Source organism: Marmota marmota, unplaced genomic scaffold (genome assembly GCF_001458135.2).
Source record: "Marmota marmota marmota unplaced genomic scaffold, marMar, whole genome shotgun sequence".
In the NCBI taxonomy this organism is placed as follows: Eukaryota; Metazoa; Chordata; class Mammalia; order Rodentia; family Sciuridae; genus Marmota; species Marmota marmota.
Genome location: NW_025999968.1, coordinates 10,133,790 through 10,148,328, shown reverse-complemented (window position 1 = coordinate 10,148,328; position 14,539 = coordinate 10,133,790). Strand labels below are relative to the sequence as shown.

The following is a 14,539-nucleotide window of genomic DNA, read 5'->3' as shown; positions in this document are numbered from 1 at the left end:
GGAGGGGACCTTATGGTTCCAATCCATGGTCAGCCAACTTCATTGCTCTGGGCCCAGGATGAAGCAAAATATCGTGGTTGAAGGGCATGATAGAGTAAAACTATTCTGTTCATGGTGGCTAGGAAGCAGAGATAGTAAGGAGAAGGAGTTGCAGGGAAGATGAATGCTTCCAGAACATGCTCCCAGTGGACCCACCTCCTCCCTCCTTGCCCCACCTGCCTATAATACTTATTACTCCATTCAAACTGGATTAGACTGATTAGGTTACATCTCTCATCATCTAAATATTTTACCTCTGAATATTCCTGCATGAACATTGGAGCTTTGGGGGGACATCTCATTTCCAAACCATAACACCACCCTCCCATAAGAATCTAAAAGGCAATCATATTTTTCTAGTTCTTCTAATCATATCCTCATCATGGAACCATATTCTGAACCACTATGTTTCCATCTGTAGGGAAGGTATGCCTAGTATCATGAATATTTATACTAGACTTATGGGAAGGAGAAAGAGCCCTAGAGAGTGGTCCCATTTTTTCCCTTCTTTCTTTTTTGCCCCCACAAATTCAGTAACTAGGAATATTATCTTTTATTGTTAATTTAATGTTTAAGAATTGAAGTCAACTTGTCTACAAATCATAGATGATAGGCTATCAGATTCTATATCAGTGATGATTTATGTTTTTCTTTTAGAACCAGTCAGCCTGAGACAAATGATTGTAGATTGCAAAGGTTGGGAGCTAAGTGTTCATTGCATGTTCAGTGTCTGATGCAGGTAATGGTTAACTTCCACAAACACTCTGGCAGTACTTGGGATCTAAGGAGGCAGGAAGGACTTCAGGCCTTCAGGAGGAGGCTTGGACAATCTCAAGTGCATCCTAAGAAGTTCTATTTGCCTTTGCTCTGCTTCTCTATTTAGGGAAGTATTCCTGACTTTTTCTTTCTCCCCAACAGCCCCACAAACCTGGCAGCTACCCTGCCAGGAATCATCAAGTTTGATGACATCTCTCAATATAGGCTTTTCATTTATTGCTTTAACAGGAAAATCGAAGTATAAAATGTATGCCCTGGTAGTCATCTGCTTAGATAACATGACATTGTCCTAGATTAATCCTATCCATAGGAAAGCAACAAAATTCCTAGCCAGAAGACTTAGAAATAGAATGCAGACTTTATAAAGGTAGTAATAATTACCTATTTTGGCCCCTGCTGAATCCCAATGCCTGATATAGACAGAATTTAATAAATATTTGTTAAATGAATAAATAAGGATGTTTATAATTTCATTATTAAGAAACATGTTTAAATGATTCCAGAGATTGTTCAGAGGTGGAATAATATAATTGCAGCCCTGGGTTCCTTTCTTCTTTTCTGTTTTACCATTCTAATAGTTCTGTCTAAAAGGTCACAAGATGGTTGAACTAACTTCACAGACACAAGATGTCTGACAAGGCTCTAGACATCATGTCCTCCCTCACACAAATAACCCAAGAAACAAGAATCATGGACAATTTTGAGTCTCTGTTTTTATTTAGGCACTAAACTCTTTTTCAGAAAGCCCAAGACAAATTCTCCTATGGCCTGATTTTGGTGGCCTGCCACCGCACGCAATTCTACTTCATGCAATTTTCAGTGAGGGCTGTAGTCTTCTATTGTGGCCTGGGAGAAAGGCAGTGGTGAAAGAAGTCACCTTGATCAAAGCACATCTCTGGTACTTGAGTTTAAGAAAGAGTACAAATACATGCTGAAAATCTAGAAACTATTTCTTTAAAGCTACCCTTGCCTGCCTATACTTTGGAAATTCTTTATGCACTCAGCTTATAGCCCACTATTGTTCCATAAGAGCATGTTATTTCACTTCTCTGTGCCTCATGCCAAGCAATATGCTTGACATTTTTTATTAAATGATGAGGGAGGGGAAGGCAAGTCAGTCTGATTTCCCCCGTTCTTCCCTTAGCTTTCCTAACCACCAATCCTACATGCCATACTAAGATGTAATTCCTGAGATACTGAAAATATTTTCCGGCTAGAAGAATCCCAAGCTAAGGTCAATAACATCAAAGACATAAATGCAGGGAAGTACAACGTTGGTCTTTATTTTCTTTCTTTCTTTCTTTTTTTTTTTAAGTTGGTCTTATTGCTCAAGAAACAGTATTATAATAAATGATGTTTCCTGGTTGGAATCACAGTTTCATTATAGACATCATCACAAAATTGGGTTCTCGGCCTCCTTCTTCTCAGGCCAGATGGCAGCAACGGGCAGTGGTCCAGTCTATCACAGAACACTGGCAGTGACATGTGGTTGTTCCCCGTACATCCCAGGAACCACAGGCATAACCACAAGCACAACCAGTGACGACCATACCTGCATGGACATGTGAGACACTGACATCAGAGCCCTTGGATCTTGAGAACTGGAAGGAACATTTGTAAACATCTTTTATCCCCGTGAAGCCCAGGGATAAATCTAGGTTTTGTGGGGGCTAAATTACAGTCAATGTTGCAGTCTGTTTTAAGAATAAAAAAAAAATCCCTAAATTACAGAAGCAACAACAGTTTCTTTTTTTTTCTTGAGGTTACCAGGGATTGAACTCAGGGGTACTCAACCACTGAGCCTCATCCCCAGCCCTGTTTTATATTTTATTTAGAGACAGGGTCTCACTGAGTTGCTTAGTGCCTTGCTTTTGCTGAGGCTGGCTTTGAACTTGTGATTGTGATCCTCCTGCTTCAGCCTCCCAAACTGCTGGGATTGCAGGCATACACCACCATGTCTGGCTCAGTTTCTTTAAATTGATAAATTTACCTCTGTGAATGCCCCATCACCACCACCAACACAGAGGCTTAGAACTAGAGAGAGACTAAAGCTATCACTATGACAAGGCAGTTGACGTGAATGGGCTGGTGTGTGGGGGCAGAACAGTGGGGAGTAATAGAAACTCAAGATCTCTCAATAGCATCCTAAGGAAAACGGGATGGGAATTTATCTCCGAGAAGCAGAAATTACAGCTTGGCTTCAAGGTAACACAGACCTGAACTTGGGGAACGTATATGTATTAGGGGATGGGCAGGGAAAACAGGGGCATCTTACCCACAAGTCTTCCACATGGTGTTACTCACCAGCGGGACAGGAGGACAGTCTTCCTGAGCTTGTGATGCTGACACACGAGAGTGTCTTGGTTGGGATGGAGGGCTTATACTCTGAGTAGGAGAGAGACATATTGCCCATCATGATGCTTTCTCATAATCCCCTTCCAGATCTTCTTCTACCTTGGAGGTATCACTGTGTCCACAATCATAACTTTTAAGGTTTAGCTTCCTCATTTGTAAAGTGGAAGTTATACCTGTACTTACCTCATAAAGTGGCTTTGGAAATTAAACTAATCAACGTAAATCTATGTATTACATTCGAATGTTTTATAACCATCCCTCTTCTCCTCCTCCTCCTCATCAGGAAAACTTGAGTCAAGAGCCCAAAGTGGGTAGAAGAGTTAAGGAAGCCCTGGGCAGGAAGATTGGGTTCTGGTGGGCTGACTAGGACTGACTTAGGATGCACTAGGGGTGAAATTAGGGTTTAAGAACAGGAGGCATGAGTAAGGGTGAACCTCCTATTTCTCCCAATTCCCTGCAGTTCCCTATACCTTTGAGAGCTTCCTGAATTCTTTTATTCACTACAGAGTCTAAGGAACACTGAAAACTCCCCGGAGTCATCAACTGAAGAAGGGAGATGAAGATGAGGAGGCAAGAAGTATGCTTCATCTTGTAGGAAGTCAGTGTCCTGGAGCTGGGAGGGAAAATGGAAAGAAGCTGAGATCGCTGAGCTCCATCATGGGTGTGAGGGACAGTCTCAAGGGAGCAAGGATTGAAGAAGAGCATTACCAGTACTGGATCTCTTTAAGCTCTTTGGAGAAGCAGAGAGGATTTTGGCAGTGCAGACTCACTCACCAAAAAGTTCAGAAAAGTTTTGCAAGGACTAGGCAAGCAACAACGCTTTAATACCCAGTGGTATTGACTTTGGCACCATTACCACATAAGCATGACACAGGATTGTGATAAACTTGAGTGTGTTCATGATAAGCAACTGCTGCAACAGTGCTGGTTCTTTGTCAGTGGGTGTGCTCCTGCCTTATTGTTCTCCTCTCTCCTCACTTACTGGCAAACTGATAAGGCTAGCACCTGGGTCTTCTGTTGCCTGTCCCATATTAGAACCTCTTGTTTGATCCTTCATCAGGAAGTGGTTACTTTGTGGTCTGCTGAGTGAGGATCCTATTTGACACCTGTTCAGACACATTGTTATATTGTACCTGTCATATCCCATCTGGGCCATTAACAGAGAGACTGAGTAACCTTGGCTGAAAAATAAGGGAGTTTTCTATTTACTTAAGAAGAACATGAGGCATGATTCCAGGCTCCTTTGGGGATAGGGTTGTTATTATTAGTTTGATTTTTTCTCTCCCCCTTTCCCCCAACAATATTCAACTCACCTTTTCATCTTGGCTCCTCACAGACACAGGTGGCAAGTACCACATCCTCAGTCCAGACCCTGAGCACGAAGCAAGAATTGAGGCAAAACCATTCCATTTGAGGCTTGGCTTTTTCATTTTGGAAGCAGGATTCTTTTTTTCTAGAAGATCAAAAGATTTTCTCTTACATTTTAGTCTTTAGTTCTGGGTCATATGGATATCCCTTTCCACCACATGTGGCTAGGAAAGTTGAGTCAGACTCAGCCACCTCCATCATCTAAGACCTCTGAGCCCAGACATGTTTCACAACTCAAAAGAGTTCTGATTTGGGAAAGCTAGACAGAGCAAATTCTGTATTTTATGTTATACCAGCAAGGCAGTCTATAGCAGCACTCTGTTAATCAAATACATTAATATATCTGTTATAAAATGTGTGAATATTAACATGGAATAAATAATGGTCATAAAGAACCACATAAGTTTTCCTGCCAAGTGAGTTAGCATCAAGTTTAGAAAAAACATTCTTGGCTTTCAGAACTTTTTTTACATTTTAGAATCATGAATGAGAGAATGAGGAGTCATATGTGCCCACAAAAAGCAAAAGTGCTCCAATTCATCATCCAGGATGGGGCAGGTGGCCACCACGAATAAATGAGGTTTAAAGAAAACACAATGAAGAGGCAGAGAATATCTGTGGGGGTGACCATTACTGGAGGCAATCAGAGCTGGAAAAGCCCACTCTATTTATGTGGCCAGGCTTTCTGCCTCCTTCCCTAGAGACGCCTGCTAACAAATTGCAATTTTTTTTCTACAAGGTTCTGTCAAGCAAACATGAGAGTGAGGCCCAGAGATGCCAGCAAAAGAGGCATTCTCAATAACCAAGTAGGAGTTGAGGAAGGGGAGGAGGGAGAGTGCACAAGAAAGAGCAGAGACTGGACTTTGGTATAAAAGTAGGGTAAAACAATTCATTGGTTAATGGGATGAATATTTGTAGAGCCTCTCTGTACCAATTCTAGCTTTGGTTGACTCAGCCATGGGCAATGCAGACAAGATCCTTGCCCTTTTGAGACTACATTCTAACTTGGGAGGGAAATGTACACAATAATGTAGAAGTATAATATGTCAGATACTGAAAAATGCCCTGAGGAGAAATCAACCAAAGCAAGGCAGTAGGGTGTGCTGGTGTGGTGTTCCACGTAGCGTAGAGTGTTCAGGGATGGAGTCTCATAAGAGGTACCCATGACCTGAAGAAGTGAAGGGGAAAGTCTTGGGGAAATCTGGACAAGTGTCCCAGGCTGAGGAGAAATCATGTGTGAAGAGCCTAAGGCGGGTGACTGTTGGTATGTTGAAGGAATGGCAACAACGGCAGCATGGCTCACCTGGAGTGAGGTAAGGGACAGATGAGCCAGGAGAGGCCAGAGGTACCACCTCTACTTGGTTATAGAGAGCTTGTGCACTGGTGTCATGGCTTTGAGTTTTGTGAATTTGACAAAAAATTATGGAAGTGTTTTGTTCGGAGGATCAGGTGAGATTATTTATATTTATATTTTATTTTTTTAATTTATTATTTTACTTTATTTTTATTTTTTATTGGTTGTTCAAAACATTACAAAGCTCATGATACATCATCTTTCATACATTTGACTCAATTGGGTTATGAACTCCCATTTTTACCCCAAATACAAATTGCAGAATCACATCGGTTACACACATTTTTACTTTAAAAGCTTACAATGGCCACTGTGGAAGAGTCTATGGATGGGAAACAGATAAGCTGGGAAACCAGACGGTAGCAGGATTTTACAGATTTCTAGGTCTCAGGTGGGAGTTGGGGATGGAGTGAAGACTGGATGCATTTGGATTCTATGTAGATACTTGAGCCTCTATAGGGTTTACTGGATGTGGATGTAGGAGAAAGAGAGAAATGAGATACCCAGGTGTTAATCCCAAGCAACACATTGAAGAATAATGGAATTTACTGAAATGAAGTTCTCTGGGGAGAGAGTAGATATGGTGGGAAACATTAAATCATATTTGATCATGTCAATTTAATCTGCCTCTTAGGCATCCAGATGCAATTGTAGCATAAAAAATTGGGTACACAAATCTTCTGTTCACTGAATAGGTAAGAGTTAGTGATATAAATTTAAGAGGAATCAGTACACAACTGGACCTACTAAAAGATACTCTAACAGGAAAACAGAAACCTCTATTTATTATTTATGAATCAGGTAAAGAAAGTGATACTCTGAAAGTGGATGACTACAAAAATATAGGTTTAGGTACCTGAATTTAATTACATTGACCAGTCAGTTTGTTGGGAATGGCAAGGAAAGAGAACAGGATTGTAGGAGAGTCAAGTAGGTTATAATGAGCCTGGACCACAGGGATGGGGACCATCACCTCTGGGGAATATTTTTAGTCAGTGGCATGTCCAGCATATTTGGCACATAAGGAGTCACTTTTTAACACCCCTGTCCTATATGTAACAAAATTATTTTCAGTAGTAATTATATAATGATTAGTTAAGGTCACTATTCTTGATCCAATCTATGGTTTTAAGACAAAAACACTGTCAAAGAAAAAAATAAATCTTAAAATATTTCATTATAATATTTTATATGTGAACTGAAGTTTGTACTTATCAAAGAAAAATATCGTACCTCCTGGTTTTCACTGTTTCAATTTTAATTTTTAACACGTTAAATTCATATAATCATATATAATGGTCACATGAATGTAATTCAATTTCTGTTAATTTGTCTTTGCAATCACTGGACTACATTTATTTAGAATCTGCTGTTTAAATCCAGGAATATATTGTAGTATAGAGACTGGAAACACAAGATATGAGAAACAAATGTTTGAGTTGTTACTAACTGTTGAAATGAAAGTGGGTAACTGAGGCAAGTATGTAGGGGCACCTAGCTAACTGAAATTTCTCTGAATTAACTTCCATGTAGAATACAATGTTAATCAAAGGACGAATAATAAAATGTGCTAATCAGAAGCTTTAAATTCATATGACTAAAACTCAACAGTAATCACCACAATTATTTAGAATTTAGATTAACAACATTTGGGGCAAAGGAATATTTTACTCTTGATAGTATTTAGAATTGCCATGCATGGTGATAATAAAAATGGTATTAAATTTACTTACTCTTAGCTTTACTTTAAATTTCTTTAAAAATGAGGTACTTTACATGTTGCTAACATGCCCACCCTTGGTAGTCTCTGCTAATAATAGAAGGACATTGCCCTGGGATCGAACATCCTGTTTATAGGACTTCAATCTCAGTAATCCAGGAAAAATGTTCATAAAAATGTTCATAAATGTTCAAAACAGAAAGAGTAGAAGAAATGTTTTTGTTTTTCCATAATTTGTAGATAAACTAAGTAGTCTTTTTTTGTAAACATTCTTCTGTTCCTTAGAGCTACCTTCTTTCTAAAGGTGCACTCTTTTCCCAAACACCTAAATGTGCAGTTATCTTTTAACTCTTTATTCCCTACCTCATCCAAATCTCCACTGATTATTTTGTATTTTATTTTACATGTAACCAAATTTTAAAAAGTTGTTAGCATAGGGTTGTTACTACAAAAAGAGGACCATAAATCTGAACCTGGGCAACTGGAAAGAAAGGTAAAGGCAGAGCAGATGGGGATGGAGCTGACAGGGTCATCCATCTGAGGTTAAGCTGTAACTTCACAGCATGGTTTTGTAATGACTTCCCTTGTGTGTGGGAACAAAAGTCTTCAATGTGGAGTGTAGAACTCCAAAACGTGTGCAGGACAATCCATGGAATTATAAGAAGTAAATATTAGATCTTTCATTTTTATTTATTTTTTTTCATTATCTAACATTTTCTGTTTTGTATTTATTTTATAGTGAACAGAATAGTATTACATGTTTATAAATTATATTTAAAGATAGTTTGATTTTTAAAACTCATGGTACATCTAGATAAAAAAAAAATGAGACCCAGAAACAAACAAGTTTCTAAGCTGTGTTTTTGGCTGGTGTTGAGGAGGTCTCTGATGAGACATTACATGCTGATCATTTTTGATATTCAACAAAAATGAACCTTGTTGACTCATATACATTAGCTATTTCCTGATAAATAAAAGCAATGTTAGATATAAATTTGGGAATCCAGATTTGTATTATCATTCAAATCAGAGGTTATTTCATTCTTGAATAGAAATTAGCTATCGGTTCTCTTGGTATAATGTCCTTCAGAATGATGTTGGAATCTGCTCAGGGGTTGTATAAAACCTGATTAAGACTGCAGAGTTCTGTACCATCAAGGGGGTGGGGGGATGCTTTCAATTTGTTGTGAAAGCTTAAAGGACCCTTACTCACCAAGGCTTCAATCAGGTACACATCTCTTAAAGGAGATTGCATTCCAGAGTGGCTGAGAGACTATTTGTCCAACAAATAAAATGTTGGAAAATGTCTAATAATGATGTTTATGAGATATATATTCTTGACAGTAGTCACAGAAGGTTAATTGTGGTACTACTTGTCTATTAAGTTCAGCTGTTGGGTGTGGCTGATTTTAGGTACATTTCACATTTCTGTGGTCATAAAAGAGTGAAGTCAGGTAAATCACGAAGCCAAAAATGTTTTATGCAATACCATAAAAACTGCAATAAAACAGCGAAGTGATTCCTTTTTCTGGATGCAAGACTGCTGGAGAGTGGAAGATGCAGTTTCACATATTATATTCTTCCTCAACAATGTTGTTTTCAAAACCAGATGTCTGGTGATGGATGTTGACTCTCTTCTCTCCTACTGGGTAATTGATATTTATTATAAAACTAAACAGGAGCATGCCGGGTTTGGGGAAAAGAATTCTAACAACTGCTAGTTTCAATATTCAATTTTTCACAGTTCATCTCCTCCAACCATACTCCTCATGGGTGTTACACTTGTTGACATATTCCTCTGCAATCAGTTTCCATTATTATTATTTTGTCTCTCCCATGCTGAGCCCTGGCCAAAAGCCATGACCTGGGAATGAGACTTCAAAGCTGTGTTATCAAATAGACCATGATCTTTTGTCGCATACACAAACCCCAGAATTTAGAATCCAGGGGTTATCTTTGCTTTGAGGGCCTTTTCCTTTCTCTGCTGCCTTTCTTCTCTGGATCTAAGAATTTCCAACACAGAATTAAGGAACAATTTAAACCACTTGCTCTTACTGAAGTTGACTGAAGCCTACCATGACATGTGATCTTGGCAGTCTCTGTTGGCATCAAGTTTGGCACAAAGCTTCATGGTGACTGAGCTTCCCTTAGTCGTGACAGCCTTCAATTTCTGTTGGTCTTCTGAGTGCTCATTCATTTAACTTTACTGTCATAAAAATAATAGGCTGTACTTACACAAATCTGGCAAGAGTCCAGGATATTTGGGAGGTTGTCACTCTTATTTTGCATGAAACTTTGACCACCTGCTCTTCATTGGGTGCCTGGCCTGGAAGTCTAGTGTTAGGGTTGGAAGTCTGGGCAATATGTGGTTCCAGATCTAAAAAGCTGGAGTATGGCTGTAACCCTTTCTTTTGTAGAGACATATTTATTAAAGTAAAGTTCCAAGCATGGCAATTGGATCACAATAAGATCCCAAGCAATCAGGAGTTGAGCAGACTCTGAGACAATGTGAGTAAAAGCAAGGCTGGGAACAAAGAAAGAAAGTCTAACAGAACAAAAGTTGCAAATTTTGGCTAAAGAGCTTGACATGCACAATATTTTGCAAAAAGTTACTTAATTGTCTGCATTAACAGAGGGAATTTCCCATTTAAAAGCCAGACTTCTATCTTCTCTTGTAGGCAAGGGAAGACTATATACTATGTGGAGCTTTCTCTTCAGTCATTTAGCTTATCCCAGAGGAAAATGATCATTCCAGATTTGCATTTCTTGGTATTTAATTTCCATTTTCTTATTCATTTTCCTAGAAAGTATTCTATTTGTTTTCTTTCTGAGAGATGAAACCATGGACAGATTCCTGAGAAAAAGAGAAATGTGTCTGACATTTTTTTTTAAAGTACTGAAGTTTGAACCCAAGACCTAGCACATGCTAAACAAAGCATTCTACCACCAAGCGTAATCCCTAGTCCTCCATCTGACATTTCTGATATTTCCCCTGTCCATGCTATGATTATTTTTTTTTCCAGATCCTTTCTCCAAATCTCTACTTTTGGGGAAGAAATAACATTTTAAAGCCCATTCTTGGCCATGGTGTCACAATCTTAAGAAACTAAAATAGATATTCCAAAAAATTTTTAAAAGAATACCTTTTTAACATCCTTGTACTTCCATGATAGCTTTCATACTCTTCAGTACTCGTTAATTATTTTTTATATTCATTTATCAAAACAAATATTAATTAAGTGACTATTAAGGGGTCAGGAATTGGATCACCAACAAAAACACATAGTCTCTACTCTTGTGGAGATTATGGTATAGTTGGAGAGAAAAACATTAAATATTATATAAATATTCACATGAATAACTACATACTTACCATGTGTTAAGAATTTAGGTGAAAGAGTCTCCCCTGGAGAAGTGTCATTGGCAAGATGTGAAGATAAGTAGAACAGCCCGGTGTTCTACTTCCATCAGAAAACAGCCAAACTGGGGTGAGGGGAAACATCTCTCTTAAATACAAATCCACATGGATTTTTCCATGCCAAGTTAATGGCTTATTAGATTTTTTCTAGAACACTCAAAAAATGTAGGACCTGCCTGAGATTTCATCCAGGAATGGAGAAAGAGTAAGTCCAGAAATGCAAGGTTCCAAGGTAGATCAGAGAAGGAATAAAATTGCCTTGGGATTCTACTCTATCAGATCATATTCATTCACTTAAATAGTTAGGGAGTATTTTGTGTGTTGAAGATTTGCATTTTGAAGGTCTAGCTACGGTGTAGAGAATGGATTAGAAAGAAGCAAGAACACATTCTGGAAGAGCCTAGGAGGGATCAATAATCCTGGAGGAGGGTGACAGCAGGACACTTGTAAGAAGTGCAGACACTTGACACAGAAATACATTAAAAAAAAACTGCTTATGAATTCAGTGATACTGTTAACCTGCTTGCATTTATTATATCAGCATCTTTATGCATTTTAAAAATAGTCAAATATTTTGTGGTAGTCTGGGTCCTATGAGGTATAACTGCTCAGTTAGGATTAAAGACACATGATGTTTATTATGGGCCATACTTGAGGAAAGGAAATAGATCAAGGGACAGGAAAGCCTGGGTGAGCATGACATTGTGATGCACTTCTGGCCTGGAGTGAAGGAAGACTGAGTAGCAGCAACCCAATATGTAGTGTGGGAATCAAGGGCCTTTGAACCACAGCTGGCCCCAAAATGAGGCCAGGAATGGGTCTTCCCTGTTATCCCCTCTGTGCTCAGTCTGAGTAAGTAAGAGTTCAAGGACAGTGCTAAGAATTAATTTGTGCAAAAATATTATGTAGCTTATGAATAACATTTAGTAAATGTTAATTATTACATCTATTAATAAATTATATTGTTGCATTATCATTCTCTTCCAAATCAAATTTTAGTGAACCAGCCATTGGTTAATAGGCTATTGGGGTTTAATTGGCTTATTTAAGGATAAAGAAGCAAATTTTTCTGCTTTGTGAAGGTGGTTATTTGGTTTGAGAGATGAAGCCTCAAAAGTGTTATCTCCTTTAGTATGTCTCTAAGGCTGAGACACTTAATAAATCATACCCAAACTCAGAAACAAGTAAAAATCTCATACCCAAACACATTCTTTTTCTTTTCAGAAATTATTGATAAAATGCAACAATTTACATTCATATAATGTGAATAGCAGGCAAGTCTAATCACATACTTAACTTCTAGTTCTTTCCTCCATGCTTGCATATTGCTTATTTTGGGTTTTTGAAAAGCAAACTTTCTTCTTCAGTGCTGGAAATAACAATCATTAAGCTGATTGCACTTTAGTTTTTCTAGTCCTATTCTTGTGCTACCTTGAAAATTAGCTTTGTGTCTGATGTATCAGCCCCCCCCCCCCCATTGAAACCAGACTTTACTCATTCCCTTGTCTGCTCCTGTATTTCTCTCAGGCAAATTATTAAGAAAATTTGTTTCAAAATTTTTCATTGTCATAGAGAAAGGACAGCACTCACATATGGGAGAAGGTAAAATATTGATGAGGTCATGGACTATCCTACTCAGTCTGCTCCCAGGTTTTGAATTTGTTCTTTGAATTTGGGTTCAGCTGTTTAGTTCCATTCTAGGTCTTCACTTTGGGTCAGAAATGACATCTGTTTCTATTTAATGACAGTTTTCTACACAGTTGTATTAATTTCCTTAGGCTGCTGCCATAGCAAAGTGCCACAGACAGGGCAGCTTAAGCAATAGAAAATCAGAAGACAGAACAAGGTGTGGCAGGGCTGATATTATTCAAGATCTTTTGCTTAGGCTTTTCATGGCTTTCTTGTCCCTCTGTCTTCATATGGTCTTCCCTCTGTGTGATACCTGGGTCCTAACCTCATCTTCTTATAAGTCACCCATCTTATTGGCTTAGGGTTCACCCTAATAGACTTTCATCACCTTAATTTTAAAGTCTCTATTTCCAGATACTTATACTATGGTACTGGGAGTAAGGGTTAAAACATGTTGATTCTGAGAAGGACACAGTTCGGCCCCTAACACTGTTACTGGGGAGAAGCTGAAGGAGATCTACTTCTATCAAAAATTAATGGTTGCTGTCTATCAAATGGGGCATCCAGGCAAGGAACTCAAAGTGCATATTGGAATGAAACATCTTTTTTCACAATGTATTGTGATAAAAGTTTAATGAGACACTTCAATAAAAATATACAAAGATTTGTTTTGAATACAGCAGGACAGCAAAAATAGCAGGTAATTTGGATGTCAAAAGGGGAATAGCACCTCTTGGGATGAGAAAATAAACTAGAAGAATGTTTTATTTGCTGATATACACATCCTTTTACTGCTATTTCAATTCTTAGAATATAAAATAATGAACTATTTGTGCTGAATAAGTAGCATACTCTAAATTTCAACCAGAGATGCAATTGTACAGAATTATAGGTACTGACAAAGAGATGGCGGGTTGGAGGGAGCTCTCATCTGTAAACAATGTCCTCAGAAACTGAAGAAGAGTCCAAATTAGTTTCAAATGAGCTCAAATCCTTTCAGCTGTGGGGCAGTTTTTTTCTGATGGCTTAAAAATAAATCAATATTAACAACATCTGAACATGGAGGTTAGCATGCCTCTTCTCTTAGAAAAATATTTTGTTATCTCTTTCCCCGAGAAGACATCACTATCTTTGCATCTCTCACTTAGGCAAGTACCTAACAGTGAAAAAAGGAAGCACTTCGAGGGTTTAGTCCAAACTTCTCCATGATTTAAAATTATATACAAGTAGAGTTTTTAGAAGATGAGCTGGAACATTCTCAACACATAGTTGCCAGAAGTCTGGCACTACAATTTAACTTGTTCTAGAAGATCTTGTTGTCAAATTAGCCTTTTTAAACCTAAAACATCCCTCTACCCTCACTATAAAATAAAAGTTTTATTGTTCCTTGTGGCAAACAGGTAGTATTTGTATATCATACAATTGTATTTAAATAAGTCTCATGTATGTGGGTGTATGGATTTCCAGGAAGGTAACTATCACATAGTTTAAACAAATGGAACATGTAATTTTTGCATTGGTTCTATAAAAATCCTTTCTTGGTTCTGAACATTTGTTGAAAACCTAGTTTGGTTCATGTGATATGTCTAGGCACTGAAGATACAATTACAAGATACAGTTCCTATTCTCAAAGAACATACTAGCTGATAGGAATGTGTGACTAGACAATTAGAATAACAGATAAGAAGGAGCAGGTTATCAGGTGCTGAGGAAGGGCATAGAGAGAGACACGTAAGCTAGCTGGGTGAGAGGAATCTCAGGTTCAAGGTTTGAAGCATGCTATGTACTTTAGCATGGTTTTTATAGAGAGATAAATAAGAGATTACAATTCATTAATTTTTTCATAGTAAATATGGCCTCATTCTCATTTTTCAAGTAA

General features: G+C 38.1%; 1 protein-coding gene across 1 annotated transcript; it reads right to left on the bottom strand.

Moving 5' to 3' along the window:
* Positions 1–2,073: 2,073 nt before the first annotated feature.
* Positions 2,074–3,962, bottom strand: Retnlb (resistin like beta). Its single transcript, XM_015478388.2, has 4 exons — positions 3,880–3,962; positions 3,642–3,784; positions 3,121–3,201; positions 2,074–2,368 (listed from the first exon to the last, which is right to left on the bottom strand). Exons 2-4 carry the CDS (start codon positions 3,757–3,759, stop codon positions 2,241–2,243), a joined length of 327 nt encoding a protein of 108 aa, XP_015333874.1. The 5' UTR covers positions 3,760–3,784; positions 3,880–3,962; the 3' UTR covers positions 2,074–2,240.
* Positions 3,963–14,539: the final 10,577 nt, after the last annotated feature.